The 26,255-nt window shown below is 56.1% G+C and overlaps 2 protein-coding genes across 6 annotated transcripts; one reads left to right on the top strand and one right to left on the bottom strand.

The window, feature by feature from the left end:
- Positions 1-1,290: 1,290 nt before the first annotated feature.
- KHSRP (KH-type splicing regulatory protein) lies at positions 1,291-12,721 on the top strand. Its single transcript, XM_059159658.1, has 19 exons — positions 1,291-1,652; positions 3,229-3,325; positions 3,957-3,995; positions 4,343-4,382; positions 5,264-5,313; positions 5,552-5,623; positions 6,347-6,404; positions 6,723-6,897; positions 7,080-7,178; positions 7,537-7,635; positions 7,761-7,863; positions 8,567-8,667; positions 8,808-8,952; positions 9,033-9,193; positions 9,278-9,387; positions 9,998-10,086; positions 10,189-10,386; positions 10,491-10,568; positions 10,656-12,721. The coding sequence occupies exons 1-19, from the start codon at positions 1,395-1,397 to the stop codon at positions 10,931-10,933; spliced, it is 2,250 nt and encodes a 749-aa protein (XP_059015641.1). The 5' UTR covers positions 1,291-1,394; the 3' UTR covers positions 10,934-12,721.
- On the bottom strand, positions 12,122-26,241 carry LOC131823382 (adenylate kinase isoenzyme 1-like). 5 transcript variants are annotated; one of them, XM_059159683.1, is made up of 6 exons: positions 25,964-26,241; positions 24,555-24,754; positions 23,833-23,946; positions 14,577-14,771; positions 13,720-13,864; positions 12,122-12,210 (listed from the first exon to the last, which is right to left on the bottom strand). In XM_059159683.1, exons 1-5 carry the CDS (start codon positions 26,055-26,057, stop codon positions 13,796-13,798), a joined length of 672 nt encoding a protein of 223 aa, XP_059015666.1. In that variant the 5' UTR covers positions 26,058-26,241; the 3' UTR covers positions 12,122-12,210; positions 13,720-13,795. The 5 variants fall into 5 exon arrangements, with proteins under 5 accessions (XP_059015666.1, XP_059015667.1, XP_059015663.1 ...); XM_059159684.1 differs by having other exon boundaries at positions 26,064-26,239; XM_059159680.1 differs by lacking the exon at positions 25,964-26,241 and having other exon boundaries at positions 24,555-25,765.
- Between the last annotated feature and the right edge of the window lie 14 nt (positions 26,242-26,255).

Genomic DNA, 26,255 nt, shown 5'->3' with positions numbered 1-26,255 from the left:
GGAGCTGAGCTGGGGACTCGGAACACTCTGGGTCCGAGAGGGAGCTGGGCAGTTTGGATACCTGGGTCCCAGGAGTGGAAGCTGGGTACCTGGGAGCCCTGGGTCTTGGAAAGAGGCCTGGGTATCTTGGGCCCCTTGGACCTGAGTAGGAATTGTAAACCCGCCTAACGCCTGGGTTCAGAAGAGTAACTGAGGCCTAGGATCGGCGCTTGGAGCTCTTATCTCCAGACCTTATGTGGAGAGGGCGTGGGATGTAATTAGGGTCCCAGGAGAGAACCCGCGGCCCTAGATCCTTGAATTCTGCAGGGGAACTGGTTGCATGAGGCCTGGAAGAGAAGCAGGGGCTCTAGAACCCGGGGTGGAGAAGACAGGCGGTACCCGGGATCTCTGGGTTCCCTCCTGCCCTTGGGCCACCCCCTCCCGGAAGCACCCGATCTCCAAGGCCTCGAGCAGGCCATGTGTCCCGCCTACCCAACTAGGCTCCTGGGGCGCTAACCCAGACGTCAGGCCCGAATTCCCCGCAGCCGGTCGGCACTGCCTACGTCGACTGCCATTCACTCTCGCCACGGCTAATCCCCGCTCGCGTTTGGCGGTCGGCTCCGCCCCAATGCAGCTCCTCTTCCATTGGCTCCCACCAAAACTGGGCACCTTCATTTCCTACCCTGTCATTCGTCCAGAGAGGTGTCCGTCACCTTGCACCCGCCCCCACGGCCCAGCCATTGGCTTAGCAATCAAGGCTAGAAAAGGATTCTGGTTAACAGGGAAAGCCATCCAGTCCAAACCTAAGCGCGTCACCCAGAGCTCGTCAGGGGTTGGATTAAATTGACTGCCAATCTTCGCAAGAACCGCCTTCTGCGCGTACTCATTGGCTTGCGTGCACGATTATCTCACCTGGCGCCCGCCCAGCCTGGTCAAAGGGGCCTTTCGCCAGGCCCCTCCTTCCTGTCCACTTGACTCTCCGGAGTCGTCAATCCGGTTCTGAAGTCGCCCCGTAGTTCTGGAACTCCCGCTTCATTGGGCCTCCTGCCTTCTCGGGTCGCCTCGATTTGCCCGCCCAGCACCGGCAGCCCGCAGCCCACTGCCTCCGAGACCTGTCGGTCACGCGGCGCCTCCCGCCCACTGCCTCTCGCGGCACTCCGATTGGCCGCTCGCCTCCAGAGCCCGCGATTGGTGTCCCAGGAGCGGCGGCCGCCTCCCATTGGCCTGGCGGCGCCGTCCGTCACGCCGGCGGCGGGAGGGGGCGTCCCTCTCCCCCCTCGTCGTCTTCCCAGCCGCTGGGTTCCCAGAGTGCTCCGCGGCCGTGTGGAGCGAGGCCTTGTTCCCGCGTTGAGCCGCCGCCGCCGCCGCCTCCTCCTCAGCTTCAGCCTCCGCGCCAGGCCCGGCCCCGCCGCGCCATGTCGGACTACAGCACGGGAGGACCCCCGCCCGGGCCGCCGCCGCCCGCTGGCGGCGGCGGGGGAGCCGGGGGAGCCGGGGGCGCCGGGGGAGGCCCTCCGCCGGGCCCGCCGGGCGCGGGGGACCGGGGCGGCGGCGGCCCCGGCGGCGGCGGCCCGGGCGGGGGGTCGGCCGGGGGTCCCTCCCAGCCGCCCGGAGGGGGAGGCCCGGGGATCCGCAAGGACGCTTTCGCCGACGCCGTGCAGCGGGCCCGCCAGGTGAGGAGGCCGCGGGCCTGAGGGGCGCGCGCGGGCGGGGGAGGGGGCGGGGTCACGCGCGCGCGCGCGCGGGGTCGCGGGGGGGGGGGTTGAGGCCGCCGTGGGGTCACGTGGGGCTGTAGGCGGGGGCCTGGGCCGCCCAGGATGTCTCCAGTGGGCCCCCCGCGGGTGAACCCCTGCAGGGGAAAGGGGTGTCCGGGGGGTCGCCATGTACGGCCCCTGGATGTTTAGTGGCCCCGGAGGGCTGGGACTGACTTTGGGGAACCCCCCCCCCTTTAGGACACCCGAGGGCGTGCTCCGCTCTCTAGGAAGCAAAGTGTCCCTCTTCCCCGGGGTGGGGGGGGAGGGTCTTGCTTTGCCCTCACCTCGCCATCAGGGCAGAGAGCTGTTTGCCCCCGACCCTGTTTGCCCGCTTCTCGGGACGGAGGAATTGTGGGAGGAAAACAGCCCTTCCTCTGGAGCCTGCAACGGGGGACCCTTGCTGCCAGAGTGGCCGAGCACTTAGGGGAAATGAGGAGGGTGGGCACAGGGGCTGGCTCTTTTTGATGCTTCCGGTGGCTGGAAAGCCTGGTCCGTGTCTTTGGGAAAGCGAGGAGGGTCCCACCAACGTGTTCTGAGGCATGATGGTAACACGGAGGTGTCACCTGCCGGTGGGACTGACCTCCTCGGCTCCCTTTGCAGCCTCCCCACGTCCTGGAGAGCAGGGGGCCTGTAGAATGGGAGAAGTTTGCTGCCCTCTCAGGAAGCTGATGGGCTGGGGGCCGGCTGAGTGCCTTTGCTATTGAGTGCTTTTCTGGGGTTGTTCCAGTGCCTCCAGGGCAGAGTGGGAGGTCCCGTTAGGTGAACACCCGGTTCCCGCCCAGTGTGGTCTGTGTCTTCCTCACCTATGGAGCAGGGTAGGGTTCTCACCTGCCCTTCATCCAGGTGCCCACCAAACTGCCTTGACAGAGAAGCAGTTGTAACGAGGCGAGTGGATGCTGTTGGCTGGGGTGGGAGTAAGTCTTATCTCAGGGGCTCTCGCTCCAGGCGTTAAAAGAGGGAAAGTTGAGGGAGGTGGAAAGATGGATCCTTAGTTCACGGTTTGTGTGCCTTTGGAAAAACTTGTAATAGACCCACAAATGGACTCTGGTTTTAAGTTTGTGGGATTGGGGTTATCTGAAGTTGCCCCTCACGTGTCTGATATGTAACCTGTGTTCTCAGAAAGGGTCTTTTGTTTTGGTGGAGTGAAGGTTTTGGATGCCTTTAAGCAAAAAATTTTCCCAAAATTTGTCCAACAAATGTCAAGCTTTCAAGAAAGGAAAGTTGTGCTCTTCACCATCCCAGAAGAGCCGGGCTACAGTCACTGTTTCTGCCTCCTTCGTGGAGGCAACCCAGGGACCCTCCTGAGAGCAGATCAGTGTGGATTGGGGTCCATCTGCAAACCAACGGAAGCGCAGATCCCATCTAGAATGGGATTTGAAATTCCTGGATGACTCTTGAACGCCGAGGCCCTCGAGTAGGTTCTGAGAAGTTGATCTGAACACCAGGGAGGATTGGTTGTGGTGGTAACCTTCTGTGCTTACGATTTTGTTTCTAGATTGCAGCCAAAATTGGAGGCGACGCTGCTACCACAGTGAACAACAGCACTCCTGATTTTGGGTTTGGGGGCCAAAAGAGGCAGTTAGAAGATGGAGGTAACTGCTTGCTGGGAAGAATGCCTGGGGGTAGAGTGAAGGTCTTTGTTTGAACATGGTCCAGCGTCAGGGGGAAGCTCACTGCCATTTGGTTTTTTCAAAGCCCAGCAGTCCCAGCTTTGTTCCTTCTCTTTGTTTGGGCTGCCATCCTGGGGTATCAGGTGGCTGAGAGGAGCAGATTGATTGTGACTAGGTCCAAGTTGTAAGTTCTCAAGATCGGTCCTCCCCTTCTGGTCGGCCTGGGAAATGCTCGCAGTTGGGTCAAGGCCCCATGTAAGTGCAGTTTGGCTGGCCCAGGGCGTGCGGCGCTGCCCACTGTGGCCAGTACCATCATTGTGGGGATCAGCCGCAACGGGCCTTACACCTGGGCCCTCCCTGACCCTGACCCCAGACTCGAATGCTGCCATCATTGCTCCTGTCATAAAGGACTTCTTTACTGTTCGGTGCTGGTGGTGGGACTGATGGATGTCTGCCCCCCTCTCCGAAGTTGGTCCGTGCTACTCTCCTGTCTTGGCTCTGATATTGGGGGTGGGGGAGGGGGGCTGTTTGCCAGGCCGCGTGGCACCAGCATTAGATTAGAGGCAGCTGTGGGTGGGTGGGTGCAGCATCTGACATTCTCTCTCTTTCACAGACCAACCGGAGAGCAAGAAACTGGCTTCCCAGGGAGACTGTAAGTCCATTGGATGATGCAGGCAGAGGGCAGCTTCAGGGTCTTAAGAGGTTTTTAGAATTTGGGAGCTAGAAGCTCTGAGCAGGTGGCACCGTTCTTAATAGAGGCTCTAGGTGCTTAGCATCTGGAGTCCATGAACTTTAGGGATCCCAGAGCCCCCTGGAGATGGAGGCAGAGCCGGTCAGATGGGCGGTGGGTTTGTCACACTCAAGCGCTCAGGGAGGTCCAGAAGCACCGTACTAAGTGCCAGCCACTCCTTGTGCATACGGGACTATGTGGGGGCCAGGGGTGTTCAGGGTCCCAGAGAGGAGCCAAGCCAATCTTTGCTTTGAATTTTCTCTCTGCAGCCATCAGTTCTCAACTTGGACCCATCCATCCTCCCCCCAGGTAAGTTGTGATTTGGAGAACACTTGCTCTCTTGTCTGTCAGCTGTCTCTGGCTTTTCTTGCTAAGTTGGGGGAGAGCTGTCTGGGGGCTGCACCGTTTCAGACCTTGTCCCCGCTGCTCGCTTGGTCACAGAGAAGCCCAGGAGGCAGAAGAGCTGCCTTTGCTCCTGTGCTTGCCTGTGTGCAGGGCCCAGGAAGGGGCGGTCTTTGCACCCTGTTGCTGCCTGCGCTGTGGTGGGAACTTCGCAGTCGACAACCATCTTTCTAGAAGGGCTGGGGGCCGGCCCTGGGTTTCTTGTCTGCCTTCGCAAATGCTTGATCCCAAGAACCGGTGGGGCTCGGGGTTCTTTCCTACCTTTTTGCCACCCACCCCCCATGACTCAGTGGACCTGATGTAGAAGTCTTTGTAAAGGACCACATTGTTTCTTTTTTTTTTGCTTCTACCAATTGCAGTGAAATTGGCTTGCTAGGGAGCTGAGGTGGAAAAGATACAAACTTTTTTTTTTTTTTTTAAAGTCAAGAGATCTGAAATGATTATAGGAATTCCGTAGCCGCGTCCAAGCGTTTGCTCTTGCTCTGAGTTGGTAGGAGCAGAAATGGTTCAGGGGCCACGTTGACCCCGACCAAGCCTCTTGTGGCCTGAATGGGGAATCTGAGGCCTCGAGAGTTGAGGGGCTTGCTGTGGGGAGAGGGAGCTCTTGTCACACTCTGCTTAGGCCTGTGGGGTCTTGGTCCAGATGTGGTGGAAAGCATGGGCAGAGGCCAGTAGGCCAAGGGCCCCACAGGTCAGGGGCTTAGGCTTTGAGGGGCCTTTTCTCCTGGAGACCCTCGTCTGTCTACTGCTTCTCACTCGAGACTGACTTTTATTGTCTGTTCTTGCAGGACTTCAATGACAGAAGAGTACAGGGTCCCAGACGGCATGGTGGGACTGAGTGAGTGTGGGTCGCTGCGGGGTGCCCGTTTTCTCTGCCTCTCAGGGATGTGTCCTGGGAGCCCCTGCTGGCTCAGGAGCATCTGGTGTGCAGAGGTCTACTGTCCTCGGCTCTCACCTGTTCTCTCTGGGTGGGGGGCAGGTGGGGCTCTCAGGAGGGCCAGGAAGCCCTGCCACACAGTGTTTTGAGTGCGGGGGTGCCCTCGTCCACCTCTGCATTTCCCCTTTTCCCCACCTAGTCATCGGCAGAGGAGGCGAACAGATCAACAAAATCCAGCAGGACTCAGGCTGCAAAGTCCAGATCTCTCCAGGTATGGGAGCCTGACGTGGTCAGAACGGGTGCGGGGCTGGGTGTGGGGCTGGGCTGGTCTCCTAGTCCGTTCATAATCGTCCGACTGGACAGAGGCGAGAGGTTGGTATTTACTGGGCGCTTTCTCTATGCCCGGCGCAGGGCAAGGTCTCAGCCAGTGCAGCACCGCGCCCTGCAGCATAGCTGCAACTTTTCTCCCTTTCGCTTTGTAGTTGGGGAAGGCTGAGGTGGGAGATGGGAGATTGAATAGAGGAAGTTTTGTTCTAGATCTTGCTCTAAAATGTTAGTTAAGTCACCATCTGAAGTGAACACCCGGCAGGAAACCAGTGGGCATGTATGAGGCCGGGAGATGCACTGGAAGGAATGGCTCTGAGGCCGGCCTGGGTTTGGATCCCAGTCTGGCGGCCCGGCTGGCAGGGGTTCCAGAGGACCGGCTCCACCGCAGCGGGGTTTGTAGACACGGTGGCAGGAGTGGCCCAGGGTTAGCATCGCCCTCTGCCTCATCCTTTTCCCCTAAGTGGTCCGGCACCGTGACTGGACGTCAGGCTTCCCAGCTGTGGTCTTGCGTGGAGCAGCTCGCGGGAGTGTGACGCGGCATCACGTGGTCAGGCTGCCGTGGGCAGAAGCAGCCGTTGTTTGCTGCGCAAGTTTCCCCGTCTCGGAGGAAAGCCTTTCTCTAGTCTCCGTGGCCCCGGGCGGCACTGACCCTCTCTCTCCTCTGCAGACAGCGGCGGCCTACCTGAGCGCAGCGTGTCCTTGACAGGAGCCCCAGAATCTGTCCAGTAAGTCCCTTGGCAGGGCCCGTCATCCCCTGTGACGAGGGGAGCAAGCAGAAGCTCTCTCCATCCTCTGGAAAGTTGGGGGTGACTCCGCCCAGCCCCTCAACCCTTGCCCTTGCCAAGGGCCTGTACTGATGGTTTGATTGCCCCCCGACTTCGAAGAGCTGAGAGAACCACCTGAATGGCTCCAGCCCCGGGGACGGACCCTCTTCCTCGTCATCTGTCAGACCCACGTGTGGGGTCCCCTCCTCCCCTTTGAGCCGGACGGGACTGTCAGGCCGGTGCTCTTTCGGTGTCTGAACCCCGCTCTTCCCTTCTCAGGAAAGCAAAGATGATGCTGGATGACATTGTCTCTCGGGGTCGTGGGGGGCCCCCAGGACAGTTCCACGACAATGCCAATGGGGGCCAGAACGGCACCGTGCAGGAGATCATGATCCCCGCGGGCAAGGCCGGCCTGGTCATTGGCAAAGGCGGGGAGACAATTAAGCAGCTGCAGGTGAGGGGTGGAGGACAGAAGCTCCTCCTGCGCCGGGAAGTCTCCCGTGTCTGTGTGTGCACGCCCCACCGACTGCTTTGCCAGAGCCTCTTACCCTGTGTGGTCACGCCTGCCCCCTGCGCGCACTAGCCCCACAAAGTCATTTGAAGGCTTGGCACTGACTGTCCGCATTGGTTGTAAAGGAGCGAGCGGGAGTGAAGATGATTTTAATTCAAGACGGCTCCCAGAACACGAATGTGGACAAGCCTCTCCGCATCATCGGGGACCCTTACAAAGTGCAGGTGAGAACCCCGGGGGGGGATGGGCTGTTGCAGAAGGGAGTGACAGGTAGGGCTGGAGATTTGAGTGAAGGGGGAGAGATTTTCAAGTGCGTCCTCTTGAAGTCAGCCCTGGGCTCTCACTCTCATACTGAGTTGGACAGGGTTGGACGTGAGCAGGCGGCCTAAACGCGGATCGTTCAGTTTCTTACCTGGAGAACGGGGGTGGCTGGCCATCCCTCCCTCTCAGGATGGCAGGTCAGGAGCTTAGCAGGGCTCTGCGGTAGGCTCAGCTTTGGTCCCTGAGCCCTTGGATCGTGGGAGGCTGGGGGAGCAGTGCTGGGGGCTCGCCCTGTGCACACCCTGCCCTGTGTGTTTGCAGCAAGCCTGTGAGATGGTGATGGACATCCTCCGGGAGCGCGACCAGGGCGGCTTTGGGGACCGGAACGAGTACGGATCCCGGATTGGCGGGGGCATTGATGTGAGTGCAGGCCTCCCGGAGTGGCGGAGGGCCACGGGGTGGGTGTGACTCGGTTCTGGTGGGCAGAGGGCACCAGAGCTGCAGGGACGAGACTTAGCTGGCCCTTCTGCGCCCTCTCTCCTCAGGTGCCGGTCCCCAGGCATTCGGTCGGGGTGGTCATCGGCCGGAGTGGAGAAATGATCAAGAAGATCCAGAACGACGCTGGCGTGCGGATACAGTTCAAGCAAGGTCAGGGGCCTGGCTGCAAAGATAAGCCGAGTGGAGAGTGGGGGGTGGCCGTGTCTTCTGGTTCAGTCCTCGGAATCGCTCTGAGGCTCCGCTGCAGAGGGCCTGGCACCAGGGAGCCCGCCGAGCCTCTGCAGTGCCTCGTCGCTCCCAGCCAGCAGCACGTGCTCTGTGTCCCTCCTTTGTGGGAGAGCTCGCGAGGGGCAGGCTTTCTAAGTCCACATGGAATGTTCTCCCTTCATCACATCTCCCCATTTCCTCTTCCCCACCGAGTGGCCCGTCCCGACAGGGCAGCCAGGGTTGGATCAGATCACTCTGTCCCAACTCTGGGCTACTGCCAAGCCTCCGCGAGAGTCTCCCAAGTGGCAGGCCCATGGGGAGGAAGGACTTCTCTGTTGCTTTTCTGAGGTCTATTACCGTTCTCAGTTTCATAAAACGCATCTGTTCTGGGGGTGCCGTGTGCCGGAAGAAGCCTCAGCTGCCGCCCTGCCCTAGTTGGTCGGTTTTCTTCTCTGGAAACCCGGCCCCACTGCATTTCTCCCCCCGCGCCTCAGTCCATGGCGTGAGATGAGCGGCACTTGGAGCCTGAGATATTTCTGACACCTGGCTTGGCACGGTGTCTACCTCGCAGAGGCGGTGTTATGGGGGTTTGGTGTTGTGCTTTTCTGTAAAATCCGTCTCCCTGTTCTCTGGATGCTGGCTTCAGACGACGGGACAGGTCCTGAGAAGATCGCTCACATAATGGGGCCCCCAGACCGGTGCGAGCATGCGGCGCGGATCATCAACGATCTCCTTCAGAGCCTCAGGGTAGGTGGCGTCAGGCTGTGATGCCGATGGGCTGTGGTGCCAACGGCCGGTGAGGTCGGAGGTAACGTGCGCGGCCCTGCAGGGGAAGTCCAGGCGCCGGGCTAAGTTTCTGCGCTCATTGCCTATCTCCTGTCTTGCAGAGTGGTCCCCCCGGCCCACCAGGGGGTCCCGGCATGCCCCCAGGGGGCCGGGGACGAGGAAGGGGCCAAGGCAACTGGGGCCCTCCTGGCGGAGAGATGACCTTCTCCATCCCCACTCACAAGTGTGGGCTGGTCATCGGCAGAGGTGAGTCGGCCGTCGGCATTCTGTCTCTGCGCCCCCTTCCTCTGCTCTGCCTTCTCTTCACTGCCTGTGGCCCCCCGCAGGCGGGGAGAACGTGAAAGCCATAAACCAGCAGACGGGCGCCTTTGTGGAGATCTCCCGGCAGCTGCCGCCCAACGGGGACCCCAACTTCAAGTTGTTCATCATCCGGGGCTCACCCCAGCAGATTGACCACGCCAAGCAGCTCATTGAGGAGAAGATTGAGGTGGGCTCAGGGAGGGGCTCTTGGGGCCCGGACCCATCTCCGGTCCCCTTCCCGCCCAGCTGACTTCGCTTCTCCTTCCTCCAGGGTCCCCTCTGCCCAGTTGGACCAGGCCCAGGGGGACCAGGCCCTGCAGGCCCCATGGGGCCCTTCAACCCTGGGCCTTTCAATCAGGGGCCACCTGGGGCTCCCCCGCAGTGAGTAATTCTCAGCTTCCTGGGATTTGGGACACGGGGGTGCTGTGCTGGCAGGAAGCGCAGCGGACCCCATTTTCATTCGCCACCAAAAAGAAGTTTTGATGTCACCTGTCCAAGATGTGATCCGGCATAGCGTCCCGCATTTAGAGATGCTATTTTTGTCATTATTGTTTTTTTTTAAGATTTTATATGTTATTTGATAGCGAGAGAGAGAACTCAAGCACGGGGAGTGGGAGAGGGAGAATTCTGGGAGCCCGATGCGGGGCTCGACCCTAGGACCCTGGGATCCTGACCAGAGCTGAAGGCAGATGCTTAATGACTGAGCCACCCAGGAGCCCGCATAGATGCCATTTTTGAAAGATGTCACAGATGTTGAGCCTCGTCTCCCGCCTAACAGGCAGACCCGTGTATGTTGAATTTGGGGGACTTGGACATCTTCACGGCAACAGCGTTTGTGTTCTTGGCATTGTTCATCTCCCGTTTCCTTGGGCGAGGGGCCTGTGACTGAGTGTACACAGTGGGCTCAGCCTGGGTCTCCTTCCTGCCAGCCACCCTTGCCCCCGCGGAGGAGTGGCCCCAGCTCACTTGTCCTGTCTTTCTTGTCCTACAGCGCGGGGGGTCCCCCTCCTCACCAGTACCCACCCCAGGGCTGGGGCAATACCTACCCCCAGTGGCAACCACCTGCTCCTCATGACCCGAGTAAGTGCGGCTGCCCGGGGAGGGGCAGGACCTGGCCGGGGTGAGGCGCGGAGGGCGGGGCTCGCTTCCGGTCCTGCGCTTCAGCCTGCTGCCCTCCTACAGATAAAGCTGCAGCCGCTGCAGACCCCAACGCCGCCTGGGCCGCCTACTACTCACACTACTACCAGCAGCCCCCAGGCCCTGTGCCCGGCCCTGCACCGGCCCCCGCGGCCCCTCCTGCCCAGGGCGAGCCCCCTCAGCCCCCACCCGCCGGCCAGTCAGACTACACTAAGGCCTGGGAAGAGTATTACAAAAAGATCGGTGAGTGCGCGGGCCAGCGCGGGGGGCTCGAGCAAGCCCGAGGCTGGCGGGGGGCCGCCGCGTCCCCATGCCACGCTCTGAGTTCTCGAGGCATTCTCCTGCAGGCCAGCAGCCGCAGCAGCCCGGAGCGCCGCCGCAGCAGGACTACACGAAGGCCTGGGAGGAGTACTACAAGAAGCAGGGTGAGCTGCTGGGGCGGCAGGGCAGGGGCAGGGCCCGGCCCTCTAGCCCCCGGCCGCACTCCTCACCGGGACTCCGCTTGCCCGCAGCTCAAGTGGCCACCGGAGGGGGTCCGGGAGCACCCCCGGGCTCCCAGCCAGACTACAGTGCCGCCTGGGCCGAATATTACAGACAGCAGGCCGCTTACTACGGACAGACCCCAGGTCCCGGCGGCCCCCAGCCTCCGCCCACACAGCAGGGACAGCAGCAGGCAAGTGGGAATTGCCACCCTCCTCCTCCTCCTTTCTCCTTCCAACCCCCGGCCACCGTCCATCCTGCCTTAGTGGGTAGCGCCGGAAATCCCTTCCCCTGCGGGGTGTGTCCTTGATGCCTGCAGCGGGGGCCGTGTGGCCAGAGGTCTCCGGGAGTCCCCGCGAGCGGGGGACGTGTGCGCTGGGTCCAGAGGTTAAACGAAGAGGCCTCCCTGCGCCGGCCCGCTTGTTCCTGTGTCACGCTGTTGCGATGCTGGGGGAAGCGCGAAACAGATACAAGGTCGAACTGTTGAACTGGTGGGTAGTCCTGGGGGTGGGGGGCAGGCCAGCAGCACAGACGTTGGTCGCCATCCTGGCTGCTAACTCGCTCACTCAAAATCTGGCCACTCGGGAAGAAAACGGATGTGTTTTCCCCTCTCTGCATTACTTTTTTGGGTTTTGTTCTTTGCATTCTTTTATTTTTAACCCCACGATCTTCTCCTTGTGTCCAAGTGACTGTGTTGCAGGCGGCCCCAGCGTGGGTCAGCCCTGGCTCTGGTGGGACTCGGGGAGCTTGCCGAGGGGACCGGGCCCAGGGCCCCTCCCGCCCCGCCTGGGCTCCGCCTCCTCTGCTCTCGCGCCTGCCTCTGTGTCCCGGTTTTGTCTGTGAAGTGGGCATGACGATCGTCGCCACCTTCCAACCTACCTCACAGGGGTGTTGTGGGGACACCGTGATCTCTGAGATTGTCATGTTGTGATGCGCCAGAGCACCTGCCTTCCTGAAGACAGAGGGCACCCCTCCTCCCTCCCAGACCCTGAGCGCGCTTCTCTCCCTCCCCCTGCTCTCCGCCTCTGCGGCCCCGCTTCTCTCCTCCTGGTCCTCCTGTCACTCTCTCTCCTCCTCCTCCATCAAGGAGCCGGTCTGACTTCAGCCGAGTCCCCGGAGCACTTGACTAGACAGTTGCAAACACATGGTTCCAGCCTGAGCTCACCACAGGCTGAGGAGCAGGGCTTCCTGGCCCCTCCTGGCCACCGCCCCCTCGTCCCCCGCCCCCCGGCCCTCCCCGGAGTGACCGATTCCTATCTCTTCCCTCTCCGCAGGCTCAGTGACTCGAATGAATGTGAACTTCTTCATCTGTGAAAATCTTTTTTTTTTTTTTTTTTTTTTTTCCATTTTGTTCTGTTTGGGGGCTTTCTTGTTTTTTTGTTTTTTTTTTTTTCCTCGTTTGTTTGGCGAGAGAGCGATGGCTGCCGTGAGGGGTGTGGGGGGAGCCCTTGTGAGTGGCTTGTTGGTCATGGCCTTGGGCGATGCTGGGCTCTCACTCTCTCGCTTATTCTGTGTGTCTCATGCTTTTTTTCTTTCAAAATTGGGATCCTTCATGTTGAGCCAGCCATAGAAGATAGAATTAAATCTCTGCCAAAAAAAAAAAAAAAAAAATTTTTTAAATATAAAAAACACAAAAAGCAAACAAAACCTATAAAATTATATATATATATATATAAATCTCTATCCCTTCCTGAAACTGCCTCTTTCAGGGGAAGGCAATTCATTTTCTTCCTTCTGCCCTTGGCCCTCTTCATGTTTTTAAAATAAACTTTTAAAAAGGAAAAAAAGTCACTCTTGCTATTTCTTTTTTTTAGTTAGAGTTGGAACATTCCTTGGACCAGGTGTTGCTGTCGCAGGCCCCTCCCCTCCCCCAGTCGAGCCCCTCCTCAGGCCTCTGCTCCTCTCTCCTCCTCCCCCTGCCTCGCTCGGCTCCCCTGCAGCCCCTCCCGCCCCCCATCCCGGGACTGGTCTTGGGTTTCAACTGTTCAGGAGGACATTGAAACTGAAAACAAATTGAGAACAAAACAAAAAATTGTATGGCAGTTTTTACTTTTTATCGCTCGTTTTTAACTTCACAAATAAATGATAACAAAACCTCCCCGTGTCTGCTGGGTGCCGTCTCTCTCTCTCTCTCTCTCCCCCCCCCCCTTCCCTCCTCTCTCCCCTGCCCCCTGTAGAGTTTTGAAGCAGATGTTTGTTTGTTCTTTATAGATGTTGTAAAAGCCTGATAATGGTGATTGGAAATTACAAGCTTTGTGTTGTGTTTTTTCTTTCCTTTTTTTTTTTTTTTTTTTTTTTTTTTTAAAGAAAAAATAGTTTTCTTTCTGCAGGCGCATCGTGCTTTCCTAACTCCCCGACCCCCCCCCCTTTTTTTTTTTTGTTAAATAAAGTGCTTTTTGTCTAAAAACTGCGTGCTGGCCGCAGTTGTGTTTGTAGAGGAAACAAGTTGAAGAGGAACGGGTTGGCCAATAAGAGTAGGGTCTGGGCACCCCCCAAAGACTGCTCTTCTGGTGTTGCCTGGCCGAGAGGGGACTAGCAGGTCGAGCCCCAGTGGAGCCTTCTCTCATTCCATTCTCCCCTCTGGGAGCATGCGGAGCAAGACTCCCAGGAGAATCTCTGGGGACAGGTGTTTCCATGGATGCAGCCTGTCCCCGCAGCCCCCCTGGGGCTGTGCACTCCTCCTGGGAGGCATGCTGGCCTTGATCCGCACCTGGCTGGGGCCTAGTCTGTCGCCGGGCCCCAAGGTGGAAACCAGGCCTCTTAGCACCAGTTCCAATGCTTGGTGGGAGCCTGTGGCCTCCAAAGGGTGAGGACAGAAGATGGGAGAGTGAACTGAGGGGCCTTCTGAGCTCTCCGGCTCAGGGCCAGTCATCTTGAGGCCTAGTATATAGTTGGAATGTGCCTTTTGGGCTCGTCGTTGAACACTAACACAGATCAGTTTTCGCCTTCAGAATCCTGGGCCCACAGGCTTGAAGGGCAGCGCCACTTGTAGCCCACCCCTGTGGGTGCCACGGCCCAGGAACGGGCTGTCGGTCAGGGGTCTTGTGGGAAGTGAGCTCACGGTACAGCCCGGCCTGCCATCGCCAAATACTGTACCTTAGTGGCGCTGCACCCTTCGGAGCCCTGTGTGGGTTCTGGGATGGGGAAGAAGGCAGAGCCCCCAGCCCCTCCGTCACTGCAGGCTTTCAACGACCGAGCAGCACTTGGCAAAAATGTTCTCTGGAGCTGCTTCTGCCAAGATCTAGAGGGTGTGGGGCAAAGGGTCAGTTCTGGGGAAGCAGGTCAGCAGGTCTCTTTATTAAGTGCCAGCAAAAAACCGGGAGCTGCGGTTCCTAGGCCACGCGAGTAAGGGAACAGGTGAACGGGTCAGGAAGGTTGCAGCGCGGTGCGACATGTCACTGACAGCCGGCCGGAGGGACTGGTCCTCGGAGCAGGGTGGGAGGCCGGAGGGCGAGGGAAGTTGCTGCCCGGCCGGGCCCTCACCCTCCCACCCCAACTTCATTGGCCAAAGCCGGTTCCACAGGACGCCCTCCTTTCGCACTCCTGCCTTCAGCGGGAGATGGGGACATCGGCAAAGTTTAATGTCTTGAAAGATGGGTCACTAGAAGAATTAAGAGAGCCCCGCTTCCCCCCTGGGCGAGGTATACAGTTGGACTTGGCTGTGGTTAACCGGTTGTCCTAAGCTTACGTTGTGCGGATACATTCTAAAATGTCGTTAATGTTGCAGTTTTGGAGACCGTCATTCTGTTCCGACCTTAAATGTCCTGGCTGTGCCCATACGGCCTGTGCCCCGACTGCCCGATGGAAGAAGTGGAATTTCCCGAACTTGCCAGTGTACGCAGTGGGGAAACCGGCCCAGAGAGGTCCAGGCTGTGGCCCATGGCATGACCCCCTGTCTTGGTCCCCTGCGGAGTTGGCTCGTGGGGAAGTGAGTGGCAGCGGGGAGGACCTACATTACAGAGCAGGTTCTTCTGCTGATAGAAGGTCAAGACCGGCTCACACAGCGTGTAGTACGTCTCCAGGCGCTGGCGGATGGCCGGCTCACAGTCATCCGCCCGGTGCTCTAGGCGGCCCCGGCGCAGCGCTCTCCGGACCATCGTTTCCATGGAGCAGTCCAACACGATGACGACGTCTGGGGCCCGGCCCACCTAGGCACCCACAAAGGGGACTGGGTGAGAAAGAGGCGAGATGCAGTGGCTCCCGGAACCCCGACCCTGAAATCAGGAGTCCAGAATTGTGCGGCCCTCCACGGGTTCATCTGATTCTTTACCTCCGAGTTGCTGTTTACATGTTTTTTGTTTTTTAAAGATTTTATTTATTTGACAGACAGAGATCACAAGTAGGCAGAGAGGCAGGCAAAGAGGGAGAAGCAGGCTCCCCGCTGAGCAGAGAGCCTGATGTGGGGCTCCATCCCAGGACCCTGAGATTGTGACCTGAGCCTAAGGCAGAGGCTTAACCCACTGAGCCACCCAGGTGCCCCATACATGTTTAGTTTTTTGAGATAAGAGGACCTTGGCAGAGCTCAGAAATAACACAGGGAAGAGTGAAGACACCCTCACCATCCCCAGCCACCCGTTTCACCCTCCCTGGAAGCAACTCCTTCCTGGAGTTACCTCCTATTTTATTTTGTTTTGTTTTATTTATTTTATTTTATGTTTAAGACTGGCTTTATTTATTTGACAGAGAGCACAAGTAGGCAGAGTGGCAGGCAGAGGGAGAGGGAGAAGCCGACTCCACTGAGCAGGGAGCCCAACGTGGGGCTCAAGCCCAGAACCCTGAGATCACGACCTGAGTTGAAGGCAGCCAACTTAATCGACTGAGCCACCCCGGCACCCCTAATTTAGGCATATACTATAAAGGCAAATGGGTTCCGATGTCTTTTTTCTCCTTTTTTATACAAGTGGTGAAGATACTGATTTGTCTTCAACTTCACTCAGTATAACTGGAGATGGTTCCATATCGGCTAGGAGGAAGCCCCGGTTGTTACGGTACTCTACTGTATGGATGTACCCTAACTTAGTTCTAGGCTGATGGATATGTGGATTGAAAAATTCCTTCTAAGATGGATTTAAGCAGTCCAGATATTTCCCCTGGGTAAGATACAAAAGTCCCCAACTCACAACTACCCATCCCACTGCTCTGCCCTCCCGGACTATTCTCAGGGAGACCTTTCTAGATCTCCATGGCTGTCCACTGTGAGCTCTACCTCCTACGAGTTCCTCCAGAACTTCCTTCTAAGATAGACTTCAGTGATGCATTTAAAAAAAAAAAAAAATTATAGCCAAGTGGGATTCATTCCAGGAAAGCAAGGATGGCTTGATACAATTTGTTGTATTAACCTCTGAGGGAAAAGGCATATGATCATCCTCATAAACACAGAAAGGGCAATTAACAAAATCGAGCATGCATTCCTGATTTTCAAAGAGGTTAGGAATTGGGACACCTGGGTGGCGCAGTGGGTTAAGCCTCTGCCTTCGGCTCAGGTCATGATCCCAGGGTCCTGGGATCGAGCCCTGCTTCAGGCTCTCTGCTCAGCAGGGAGCCTGCTTCGTCCTGCCTCTCTGCCTACTTGTATTCTCTGTCAAATAAATAAATGAATAAATCTTTAAACATTTTCTTTTTAAAAAGAGGTTAGGAATTGATAAATATCTTCACCAGCATCTTAATGGAAATTTGCTTTCCCGCTGAAGTTGGAAACAAGACAAAATTGCCCACTCCTGCTCCTATGACTTAGTAGGGTATGAGAAGATCAGCTAAAGCAATGAGATAAAAGAAATCACTTTGAGAAACCTGGGTTTGAAAGAAGGGAGGTAGAACTATGTGTGTTTGCAGGTAATGTGATTCCATTTCTGGAAAACACAAGAAAATCAATAGATAAACCTGTATGGACTTCAGAGAATTTGATAAAATATTTGCTAAAAATAAAAGGATATTGCATTAACTGACAGAGGTGAGCAGCCTACATGTATACAGAAACCACCAGTTAGAAAAGAAGGCCCCGTTGAGAACAGCAACAAAATGAAAAGTAACAAGCTCAGGCAAAACTTTTCCAAAAATAGGCCAAGTCTTAAGGACGATCTTTAAGGAAAACTTGGATAAGGTGACCCCTGAATAACCCAAAGGAGACTTGAACAAAAGAAAGATATAAATGTGCCTAGAGAGGAAGACCACATCATAAAGATAAGAGTTCCTAAATCAGCTTGTAATTTCAACATGATAACATATTTTTTAGTTGAATTGGTCGACTCTAACATTTGTATACAAAAACAAGCGGGGATGCCCAGGAGAACCTAGGCAAAGAAAACCAGTGGCTGGTAGGGGTGGGAGAGGCAATATTGAACCCTAACAGATATTAAAATCTAATAAATTTGCCATAACTAAAACAGCAGGGCACAGGGGGACAGACAGACCCCGAAACAGAGTAACATCCAGAAATTGACCCAAGTGAATATGGAAAGTTGTTACATGGTGTGGGTGGTACCCCAAATAAATGGGGGAAAGGACAACCTTTCAACTGGATGATTCTGGAACAACTGGATCCTGATTGGAAAAAGGTTAAATTGAACTCTTAGCTCATTCCAAAAACTAGGATACGTCCCAAATGGATCAGAGATATCCATGTAAGAAAGGTCAAACAAGTACTAAATAAACCATGAGTAGAGTCCCTTATAAGCCTAGCATTTGGGGAGGGGTGATCTTAAAATTTAGAAGAAATAACAAAATATGATAAATTTGATTAAAAACTAAAGCTTTTGCATGATAAAAAGACACCATAAAGCAAACTCAATAGATAACTGACAAAGCGGTGGAGGAAAGATTTGCAAACCATACCGCAAAGTGCTAATAGCCCTAATATGTAAAGAGTTCCTAGAAATCAAGAAGAGACCAACAATCTTTAAGGAAAAAAAAATAAATCTAAATATAAAAAGCGCACAGAAGAAATAAAAATGGCCCTTAAGCTTTGGGGAAGATGTTCGACCTCACCCATAGTAAAAGAAAGGCCCATTTCAAACAACCCCAAAACACCATTTCACACCCAAGCAGAGTGACAAACATTCAGAAGTGTGGCAGCATCCTCTGCTGGTGTGGGTGTGTTGGTGGCAATGCAAAACAAAGACCATGGTGGGAGCTAGCAGGATGACCCACATGTTTCTCTTTCATCTGACACACCCACTCCAAAGGACCTATCATAAAGATATTAAAAAATACAACATGCCACGCACAGGTCACTTTGTGTGGCATTACTTGTAGTGACACAAGACTGCCAACAGCTTATGGTCTACCAATAATATGTTGTTTGACAGTTTATGTCTCTGGGGGAACAGCTAGTTAGACAATGGCAGTGCCACACCATGGACCAGAAAGGGAACCGGGAAGTCTTTGATGCCAACAGGAGAGCTGTAGGATACACTGTTAATTTTTTTAAAATTTTATTTATTTATTTGACGGAGAGAGAGAGAGATCACAATTAGGAGAGCAGCAGGCAGGTGTGGGTGAAGCAGGCTCCCCGCTGAGCAGAGAGCCCGATGCGGGGCTCAATCCCACGACCCTGAGATCATGACCTGAGCCAAAGGCAGAGGCTTAACCCACTGAGCCACCCAGGCGCCCCTGCAGGATATACTGTAAAGTTAAAAAGAAAAAAAAAATGAAGACAAGTATATACAGAATGCTAGATTTTGTGTGAGGAGGATCTCTCTCTCTCTCTCTCTCTCTCACACACACACACACACACACACACACACACACACACACACTTCCTTTATATTTGCACAATGAAACACCAGAAGGACAAACCCAAAACTAATGAAAATGATTGCCTCTGGGGGGTTGGGGACAGACAGGAATGGCTGGAAACAAGCTTTCTCCCGCACACCTTTTTCTGTGGCGCTGACTTTGGAATCATTAAGTAATATGCAAATTTAAAAGTTAAATTTAACAAAGCAATCCCTAAATATCCCAAACCAAACCGAAACAAATGTACCCAACTGGGTGTTATCGTCATCATAACTATGCAGAGAAAATGATTATTTGGGGCCGCTCGGTGTTTTTAGTGTACGTCCACAGGGAGGAATTGTATAAGGAAAATCGGAGCTGCCGGGAAATCTTAAACTTCCCTCGTTTTGTTCTTAGTCGTTAATATGGGTATATTCCTTGGAAACGCTCCTACAAATGACGGAATCATGCAAATGACCGCGTTCGTGGTTTTAGGGAAAAAGAAGGAGGCTCGGTCATGGTGTGAACTAGAAACATCGGTATGAACTTGTTATTTTTTTTTCTACTTTTTTTTTTTTTTTACTTTTTCCACAAGTTTGTGCTTTCCAACTCTGTCCCCTGGAAAGGCCTGGAAACGATGACAACTCAGTGGCAACTGGGGGCCACTGTGGAAGAGGGCTCCTTTGAGGCACAGCCAGTTCTGGGATTCAGCAGGAAGTGAGAAAGGTTGGGGGCGGGAAGTCGGCCAGAAATCGAGAGGGCAGGGGTGGGGATGGGAGGGGAAGGTGGCTGTGTCAGAGGCCACGTGTGTCAGCGGGAAAGGGTGCCCCCGGCCACCGATGTGACAGCCCGCTCGAGGGCAGCGACAAAAGACCCGTGAGTTCCTAGTGATGAAAGAGAACAAAACAAACGAAGGCAAAAATGACCAACGTCGTGGTCGCCGTTGGAAGGAACCAGAACACCAACGCCTTCCTCTGAAAAGCGGCCTTCTTGGAGGAAGGGATTAAGCTTCTCTCCCACCTGTCTGGTAGAAACCGTGTTTCCGGGGGCGCCTGGGTGGCTCAGTGGGTTAAAGCCTCTGCCTTCGGCTCAGGTCATGATCCCAGGGTCCTGGGATCAAGCCCCGCATCGGGCTCTCTGCTCAGCAGGGAGCTTGCTTCCTCCTCTCTCTCTGCCTGTCTCTCTGCCTACTTGTGATCTCTGCCTGTCAAATAAATAAATGAAATCTTAAAAAAAAAAAAAAAAACAACAACAACCGTGTTTCCGGAGAATCCAACAGCCCTCGATGAGGACAGAGATTTCTTCTTTAGGGAAGAATGCCCGTTCATCAATGCGGGAACATTGATTTATCAAACATCCTATCAGTTATAGGAAATCTAGCAGAGAGAGGAACGTGGTCCACAACCCTTCGCAATCAGCGACATCCAGGCTGTGCGAGATAGAGAGACCCGGAGATGCGGCTTCTTCGGTAAACACGAGGGCCAGGAAAGCAGTAGCAGCGGGGTTGGGAGGAGCGCCCGCGGGTGACAGGGAGCGCCAGGCCCTAGTGACCTGCGGCGGGGTTGGCCTTATCTCAGTCCTCATTAGAGCCAGACGTCAGAAGACAAAGATTTTGAAGATGTTCACGCAAATCTGAAGATCATTTGAGGACAGGACAGATAAGGGGAAGTGTTTGGAAAATGTATACTGAAATATTCAAGGGTTAACACACACGCGCACACACACACACACACACACACAACGTACTGAACCTGCATCCGAGCGGCGGCAGTGAACGTCGTCGCGAGTGCAGCGCCGGCGAAGCATGGAGAGACGACTCGGGAACTCCGCGAGGCAGGAAGCCCCTGGGCAAGCCCGAGCGCGACCCAGGCCCTCCAGTGAGTCAAAGGGATGCGAGCGGGGCTGACCACCTGGCTTGGGTTAGGAGACAACGAGTGAGGCGTGACCCTCGTTTTCTTTGCAAATCTAACCGGAGGGAAGCCAAAGAGACGTTCTTCAGGCACTGGGAAAACCGAGAGGTGGCCTGGACACCGGACGGTCTCGAGGCAAGATTGTTAACCATGTCGGGAGTGTCGCAGGGAGGGAGACCCCAGAACGGGACCTGGAAGCTGCTTTAAACGCACAGTCGGCAACCGCAACAAGACTTCTTTTGTGTGCAGGGTTTTTTTTTCTCTTTTTAAGATTTTATTTATTTATTTGACAGACAGAGATCACAAGTAGGCAGAGGCAGGCAGAGAGAGAGAGAGAGGAGGAAGCAGACTCCTTGCTGAGCAGAGAGCCCGATGTGGGGCTCGATCCCAGGACTCTGGGATCATGATCTGAGCCGAAGGCAGACGCTGAACCCACTGAGCCCCCCCGCCACCGCGCCGATGACAGGGCGTTTTCGCGCAGATAAAGCCAGCGTGGCCAACCCTGGATGATGGTTTGATTGGGGACAGGGTGATCCCTTAGATCGTTCCCATTGTGTGCGTGATTGAAACCTGGCACCAGAGAGACACCCAAAATTGGAAGCCTTGCGCACACGCGTGCATAAGCCCCTCCTCTTCCTGGCGAGGACGGTGAACAGGACGCGGGCGCCTTCATTTCTCTTGGGTGCTTCTGAGCACGAGGCCTCGTGGGGTCAACGTCCACAGACAAGTCTCTACGTCACGGTCAGCGCTGTTCCTTAAGACACGGACTTCACCTAATTCCTTTTTTCTATGTTTTGCCAGGCGGGGAGGGGAGCAATGAGAGACACTTCGGGAAATGGAAAAAGAGAGCTTCACTTGCTCCGGGAGAACTAACATCAATTACACAGTGACCCTGACAGCCTGGTGACCGTGCCGGACGGCCACGGAATAGGACGTCACCCCCTGTAGGGAACGGGGGTGAAGGGTGCAGGGCCATTTCCCGCAAGGTTCTGATTAACAAAAAGTTTTAACAAATACACAATTACTTAAAAATCCTCTGAACAGGGGAGTCTTCCTGCAGGTGGCACTTTGGGGAGAAACACGCACCCAGAGAAACAGACCTCCCGTGTCTGGGCGTTTCAGGGCGACTGGCCACGGATGCTCCAACCACATCCAACCTTGACGATACTCCTTGGAGCTGCAGGGGGTCATCTGGTCTCCCTTGCCCCAGCTTGAGCCGAGTGCTTCCCGGTGGGGAGTCCCCACGTGCTTATTCGACATAGGCCACCCACCCTGGGACCTCGGTCCCCTTTAGCGGTGCTCTCAGACAGGTGCACAGGGGACCGAAGCAATCTTGGAAACAGACCAGAAACTGTCTCAGGAATCAGCCTTCCCCGTGTCCCCGATGTGGGGAGACGCCGGTAGCACGTCTGTCCACATTCACCAATGAGGACCCTGAGGCTTGGGGAGGCTGAGTCGGAGGTGGAGCAAGTGACCGAGTGGGACCTGAGGGCCAGTCTCACTGGCTCCAAACCCACATCAGCATCAGAGACCGCCCTAAGACAGAGCTGCAGCCCAGCGGGGTGGGGGCATGAAGGGCCGAGCTGGGTGCCTCCGGGGACACCTGGCTCAGACCTAAGGCAGGGGCCCACAGGGTCCACAAAGGCTGAAGGGGCAGAGCAGCTCTCAGAGATCTAGAAAATTCCCCACAAAGAAAATGCACTCTCCTAACACAGACCCCGATATATTGCCTTTTTTTTTTCACATCTGGCAGCCACATGGGCACAAGAGGAAAAGTACATGTTCTGTTCCTCTTAGCACAGAAGCACAGCACAAGCACAATCCTACGTGGCAGGTGGCGCTCGGCCTCCATGACAGAGAGGCAACCCTCCACCGGAGGAAGGGGGAGCCCAACGCGAGGCACAGAAGGGTCCCGCGCTGATGTGGTGAAAAATCTAGGCCTCAGAACCAGCTGCCGGGGCCCGAGGAAGGCCGGTGCCCACCACCTGAATTGCACGACCCTGCACGAGTCGCCCGATCCCTCTGTAAAAAAGCAGGACGCTAATGGTGCAAGAGACGTTTTTCTGGAATGTTCCAAAAGATCAGAGCTCCTCCGCGTAGTGTCAAGAATAGTGCGGGGCCCAGGACAAAGCTCAGGATGCGTTCACACTGCTGTTGCCATGGGGACGCGCAGGGCCTATGCCTGCCAAGCGGGGAGATTTTCAAGGGAAGCAGGAGTTCTGAGGCAGCATCTCCTAAGTCTCGAAGGTTGGCCACTACTTCAGGGAAAAAGTCTTGAAAACCTGTAGAGTGCAAACCGAACCCATCAGGGGGCCACGTGGGGCCCGAGGGTTAGGAGTGCGCAGCTTCTGTCCCCAGGCCTTGTGGCATTCGCTGAGCTGGCCTGGAGGGCCGGGGCCTACCAGGGGCCGGGTGCTGGCCCAGGGCTGATGGGGACAGAGAGACTCACAAGCCTGGCCTTTGCCCTCAGAGTGCCCAGACCGGGAGAGGGAGCCCAATATTTGCCCTGCAAGTCATTTCGAATTGCTCCCAAGCAGGTGCGGCCAAAGGGCAGGGCCCCACCTCTTCCAGCCCCAGGAGACGTCTTTGAAAGCATTTCGACCCAATCCAGCAAGTTCCAGAAAAGCCTGGAGGCTGACAACCTGCCACAGTTTCTCTCATCCCCGCTCAGCCGTTTCCAGACACTCCTGTTGGCATGTGTGGCTGCTGAGGTGTGTGGAGGGGCCTTATCCTGAAGTCAGACCGCGGGCGTGCAGGGGGAGCCTGGAGAGAGGTAGCCCGGCTCGCCAGCGCCCGCTGCCTCCTGCTGGCACAGCTCAGCTGTCCCATGTCCTCGCTTCAAGGAGGCCAACCCAAACAGCCCCCTGTGGCCCTCCAGGATGTTATTCTGTCTCTCGCTTTTCACTGTGTTTACCGCTGCCAGAAATGTCTCTGTTTTGTTCAGCCAGTCACGCATTGGTCACTGCCTATCTGTTGGCATCCTAAGAGCAGGGACTGAGTCTGTCTCGTGAACACCTAAGGACACAGCCTGTTCTCACGCTACCTGGAGACAGGTGGTTACATATATAGATGAATTATTCAACCATGCTTCATCCTCATGGCCCAGACATGAGGCTAAACCCACATGCCACTCATTTGCACATCATTTATGTACAGAAAGATATTAACTTTGGGGCGCCTGGGTCCCTCAGAGGGTTAAAGCCTCTGCCTTCGGCTCAGATCATGATCCCAGGGTCCTGGGATCGAGACCCTCATCGGGCTCTCTGCTCGGTGGGGAGCCTGCTTCTCCCTCTCCTTCTGCCTGCCTCTCTGCCTACTTGTGATCTCTGTCTGTCAAATAAATAAATAAAATCTTAAAAAAAAAAGGTATTAATATGACTTTGTCCTGGCCAGCTCACCAGCTATCCACCCAGGTTCTAGAAGCTTCCAGCAATCTCCCAGCTGTCCCTTGACCATATAAAACGCCCTTACCCCCTCGCCATCTCCTCCCTTCCCGAGGCCCACCCTGCCTGGACTCCATCCCAGGTGGGGAGGGAGGCGTAGTTTCACACCTCACCACACACTCACACAGCCCGGGGTCACTCACAATGCGCTCGAACTCCTTGGCCTGCCTCAGCTCCCGCGGGAAGCCATTGATGAGGAAGCCCCGGCTCTCCGGGTGAGATAACATGGCGTTGCTGATCATGTCTAGGATGATGCCCTGGGAAGGAAAGAGGTGGCGGATTCAGTGCCCCAGTTTCCCTCACCTACACAGCCACATTGTCAAGTTCTCGTTCCTGGTCTGGACTTCAGGTACCTGCCCTGTCCGGGGCCAGGGTTCCGGGTCCTCCCTGGTGCCCTGGGGCCACTCTGACGCACGAAGCCCTACTACTGGGCCAACAGCTACCGTGTGCCCAACTTTGTGAGGCTTCGTTTACTTATTGCTGCCATCTTACAGGTGGGGACGGGGGTGACCTTCATTTTACAGGTGAGGAAACAGGTACAGAAGGGGCCGGTGATACAGATGCCCAAGGTCACGAGAGGAATGAGTACTAGCAAACTTTCCCCAGTGCTTGTGAAGTCTTGGGCACTTTGCTACGAGCTTGATAGGAATGACGTCAGCCAACTCTGGCTACAGACTCCTGCTGTGGGTCCAGCTGGCCTCCCCTTTTTACAGCTGAGGACATGGAGACCCAGGGCACCAAGGCAGTGGCCAGGCCAGGAGCCATGGCCTTCTGGGCCTATCTGCTTCTACAGGGCTTCCAGGGAAACTCCTTCTTATGTGCCCCTTCTTCTTCCCTCTGCCCCCCGGAGCCTGTGAGCTCTCACCGTAGGCACCAGGAGCCCCTGCAGCATGATGTCATGGATCTTCCGGCCCCGCCGGGTACTGCGTTGGGCCTCCTGCCGCAGCAGCTGGCCCAGCCCCACATGGCAGAGGCCATATTTGGTTGCCATGTTCTTGCACTGTGTCCCTTTGCCACAAGCCGGGCCACCCATCATGAAGATGATCAGGGGGGACCTGAGGATGTCTGGGTGGGGGGAGCGGGGAAGAGGTGGAGAGAGGGTTTGGCGCCTGCAGGGGCCAGCATGCACCGATGTGACTGGGTCCACCACCAAATGTGTGTCCCTGGGTGAGTGACACTGGACTTGGGTCTCCTGACATATCCGCTTTTGCCCCAGGATGGCATCTGGGGGTCCATAGCCCCCAATGGTATATCTAGACATGGCATGCCGTCAGTGCTGCTGTGGGTCACTGTGAAGCAGATACGAACCCGAGCAGGCCAGGCCCTCTGCACACAGGATCTCCTTGAAGAATCTCAATGACTCTACCGGCCCACTTCCCAGTTAAAGAAACAGGCTCAGAGCGGGCGCAGGCTCGCCCATCCTCCAGACCGTCCCACACCACCCTCCTCTTCCTCCACTTTGGTCCAGCCCCAGTGGCCCCTTCTGTCCCTTGAACTTGTCAAACTCAACCCTCTCTTGCTGCTCCCCCTGCCTGGTAATTCCCCCCTCCACGGCCTTCAGGTCACAGCCCAGCCATCCTGCTTTCTCTAAGAGCCTCCCGCCCCATCATTCCAACCCAGAGCCCCACGTCTTCCACAGCAGCAGCCATGAACAGCAATGATTCTGCCTGTTCACTTGTTCTTGTCTGTCTTCCCTGCCGGCCTCTGTACTCCAGGAGGGCAAGGAGGATTTCTGTCTTGCTGGCCCTCGTGCCTCTACTACGGGGCACAGTTTCTGATGTGCTGGCGTGGGTGATGAGTACATGAACGTGGCAGCTACCAGGCATGACCATGGTGTGCAGCCCTTTATAATGCAATGTTGGGTGCCTTGCTTCCCTCCCCCTCTGTTTAGTGAATCCCTAGGCAACCCCAGCTTAAACCTCCCCTCTTCCTCCAGCCCTCAGAGCCGGTTCCTCTTTCCCTGTGACAGCCCTGTTCCCTCCTGCCCGTAGATGCCGATTTCTGAGACTGTCTCCCTCACTACACTGTCATCTCCAGGAGGCCGGGGCGCTCGTCGGACACATTGACCGCGTTGTGCCCAGAACCCCGCGCAGCCGGCGCCCGAGTGGATCGAAGCACGGCTGATCCTTGCGCATGTGCAGTTGTGTTCCTGTGATGGGGGGGGGAGGGGGAAGTGTGCACACTGGACTTGGGGTGTGCGGCACCTGCACCTCCCTCATGCCCTTCACAGCCTCCTTCCTGCCCCCGGTGAGCCAGCCACCCCCGCGACGTTACCCTTCTCCTGGGGTCTCAGGGCCCTGCCCTTCTGGGGCAGCTTGGACGTCCACAGACCCATCCCACCAGCCGCTCGTCGGGGGTCGCGCCCCATGCCCACCCAGCCCTGACTCCTGCTAGCTCGGCTCAACGTCACAAGGGCCCGATCATTGGCGAGGTGGTGAAGTCTCCCCGGGGCAGAAGGAGGAAATGAACCCAAAAAGGCTCAGGTGGCGCGGCAGCCGCGAGCTGCACAAGAGGCCTCGGTCGCTATGGTGACGCGCCCTCCTCGGACTCACTTCCGGAGTGGAGT

The sequence above is a fragment of the Mustela lutreola genome, chromosome 2, assembly GCF_030435805.1.
Source record: "Mustela lutreola isolate mMusLut2 chromosome 2, mMusLut2.pri, whole genome shotgun sequence".
Lineage (NCBI taxonomy): Eukaryota > Metazoa > Chordata > Mammalia > Carnivora > Mustelidae > Mustela > Mustela lutreola.
The sequence above is the reverse complement of the archived record's forward strand: the minus strand, read 5'-3'. Positions and strand labels throughout refer to the sequence as shown.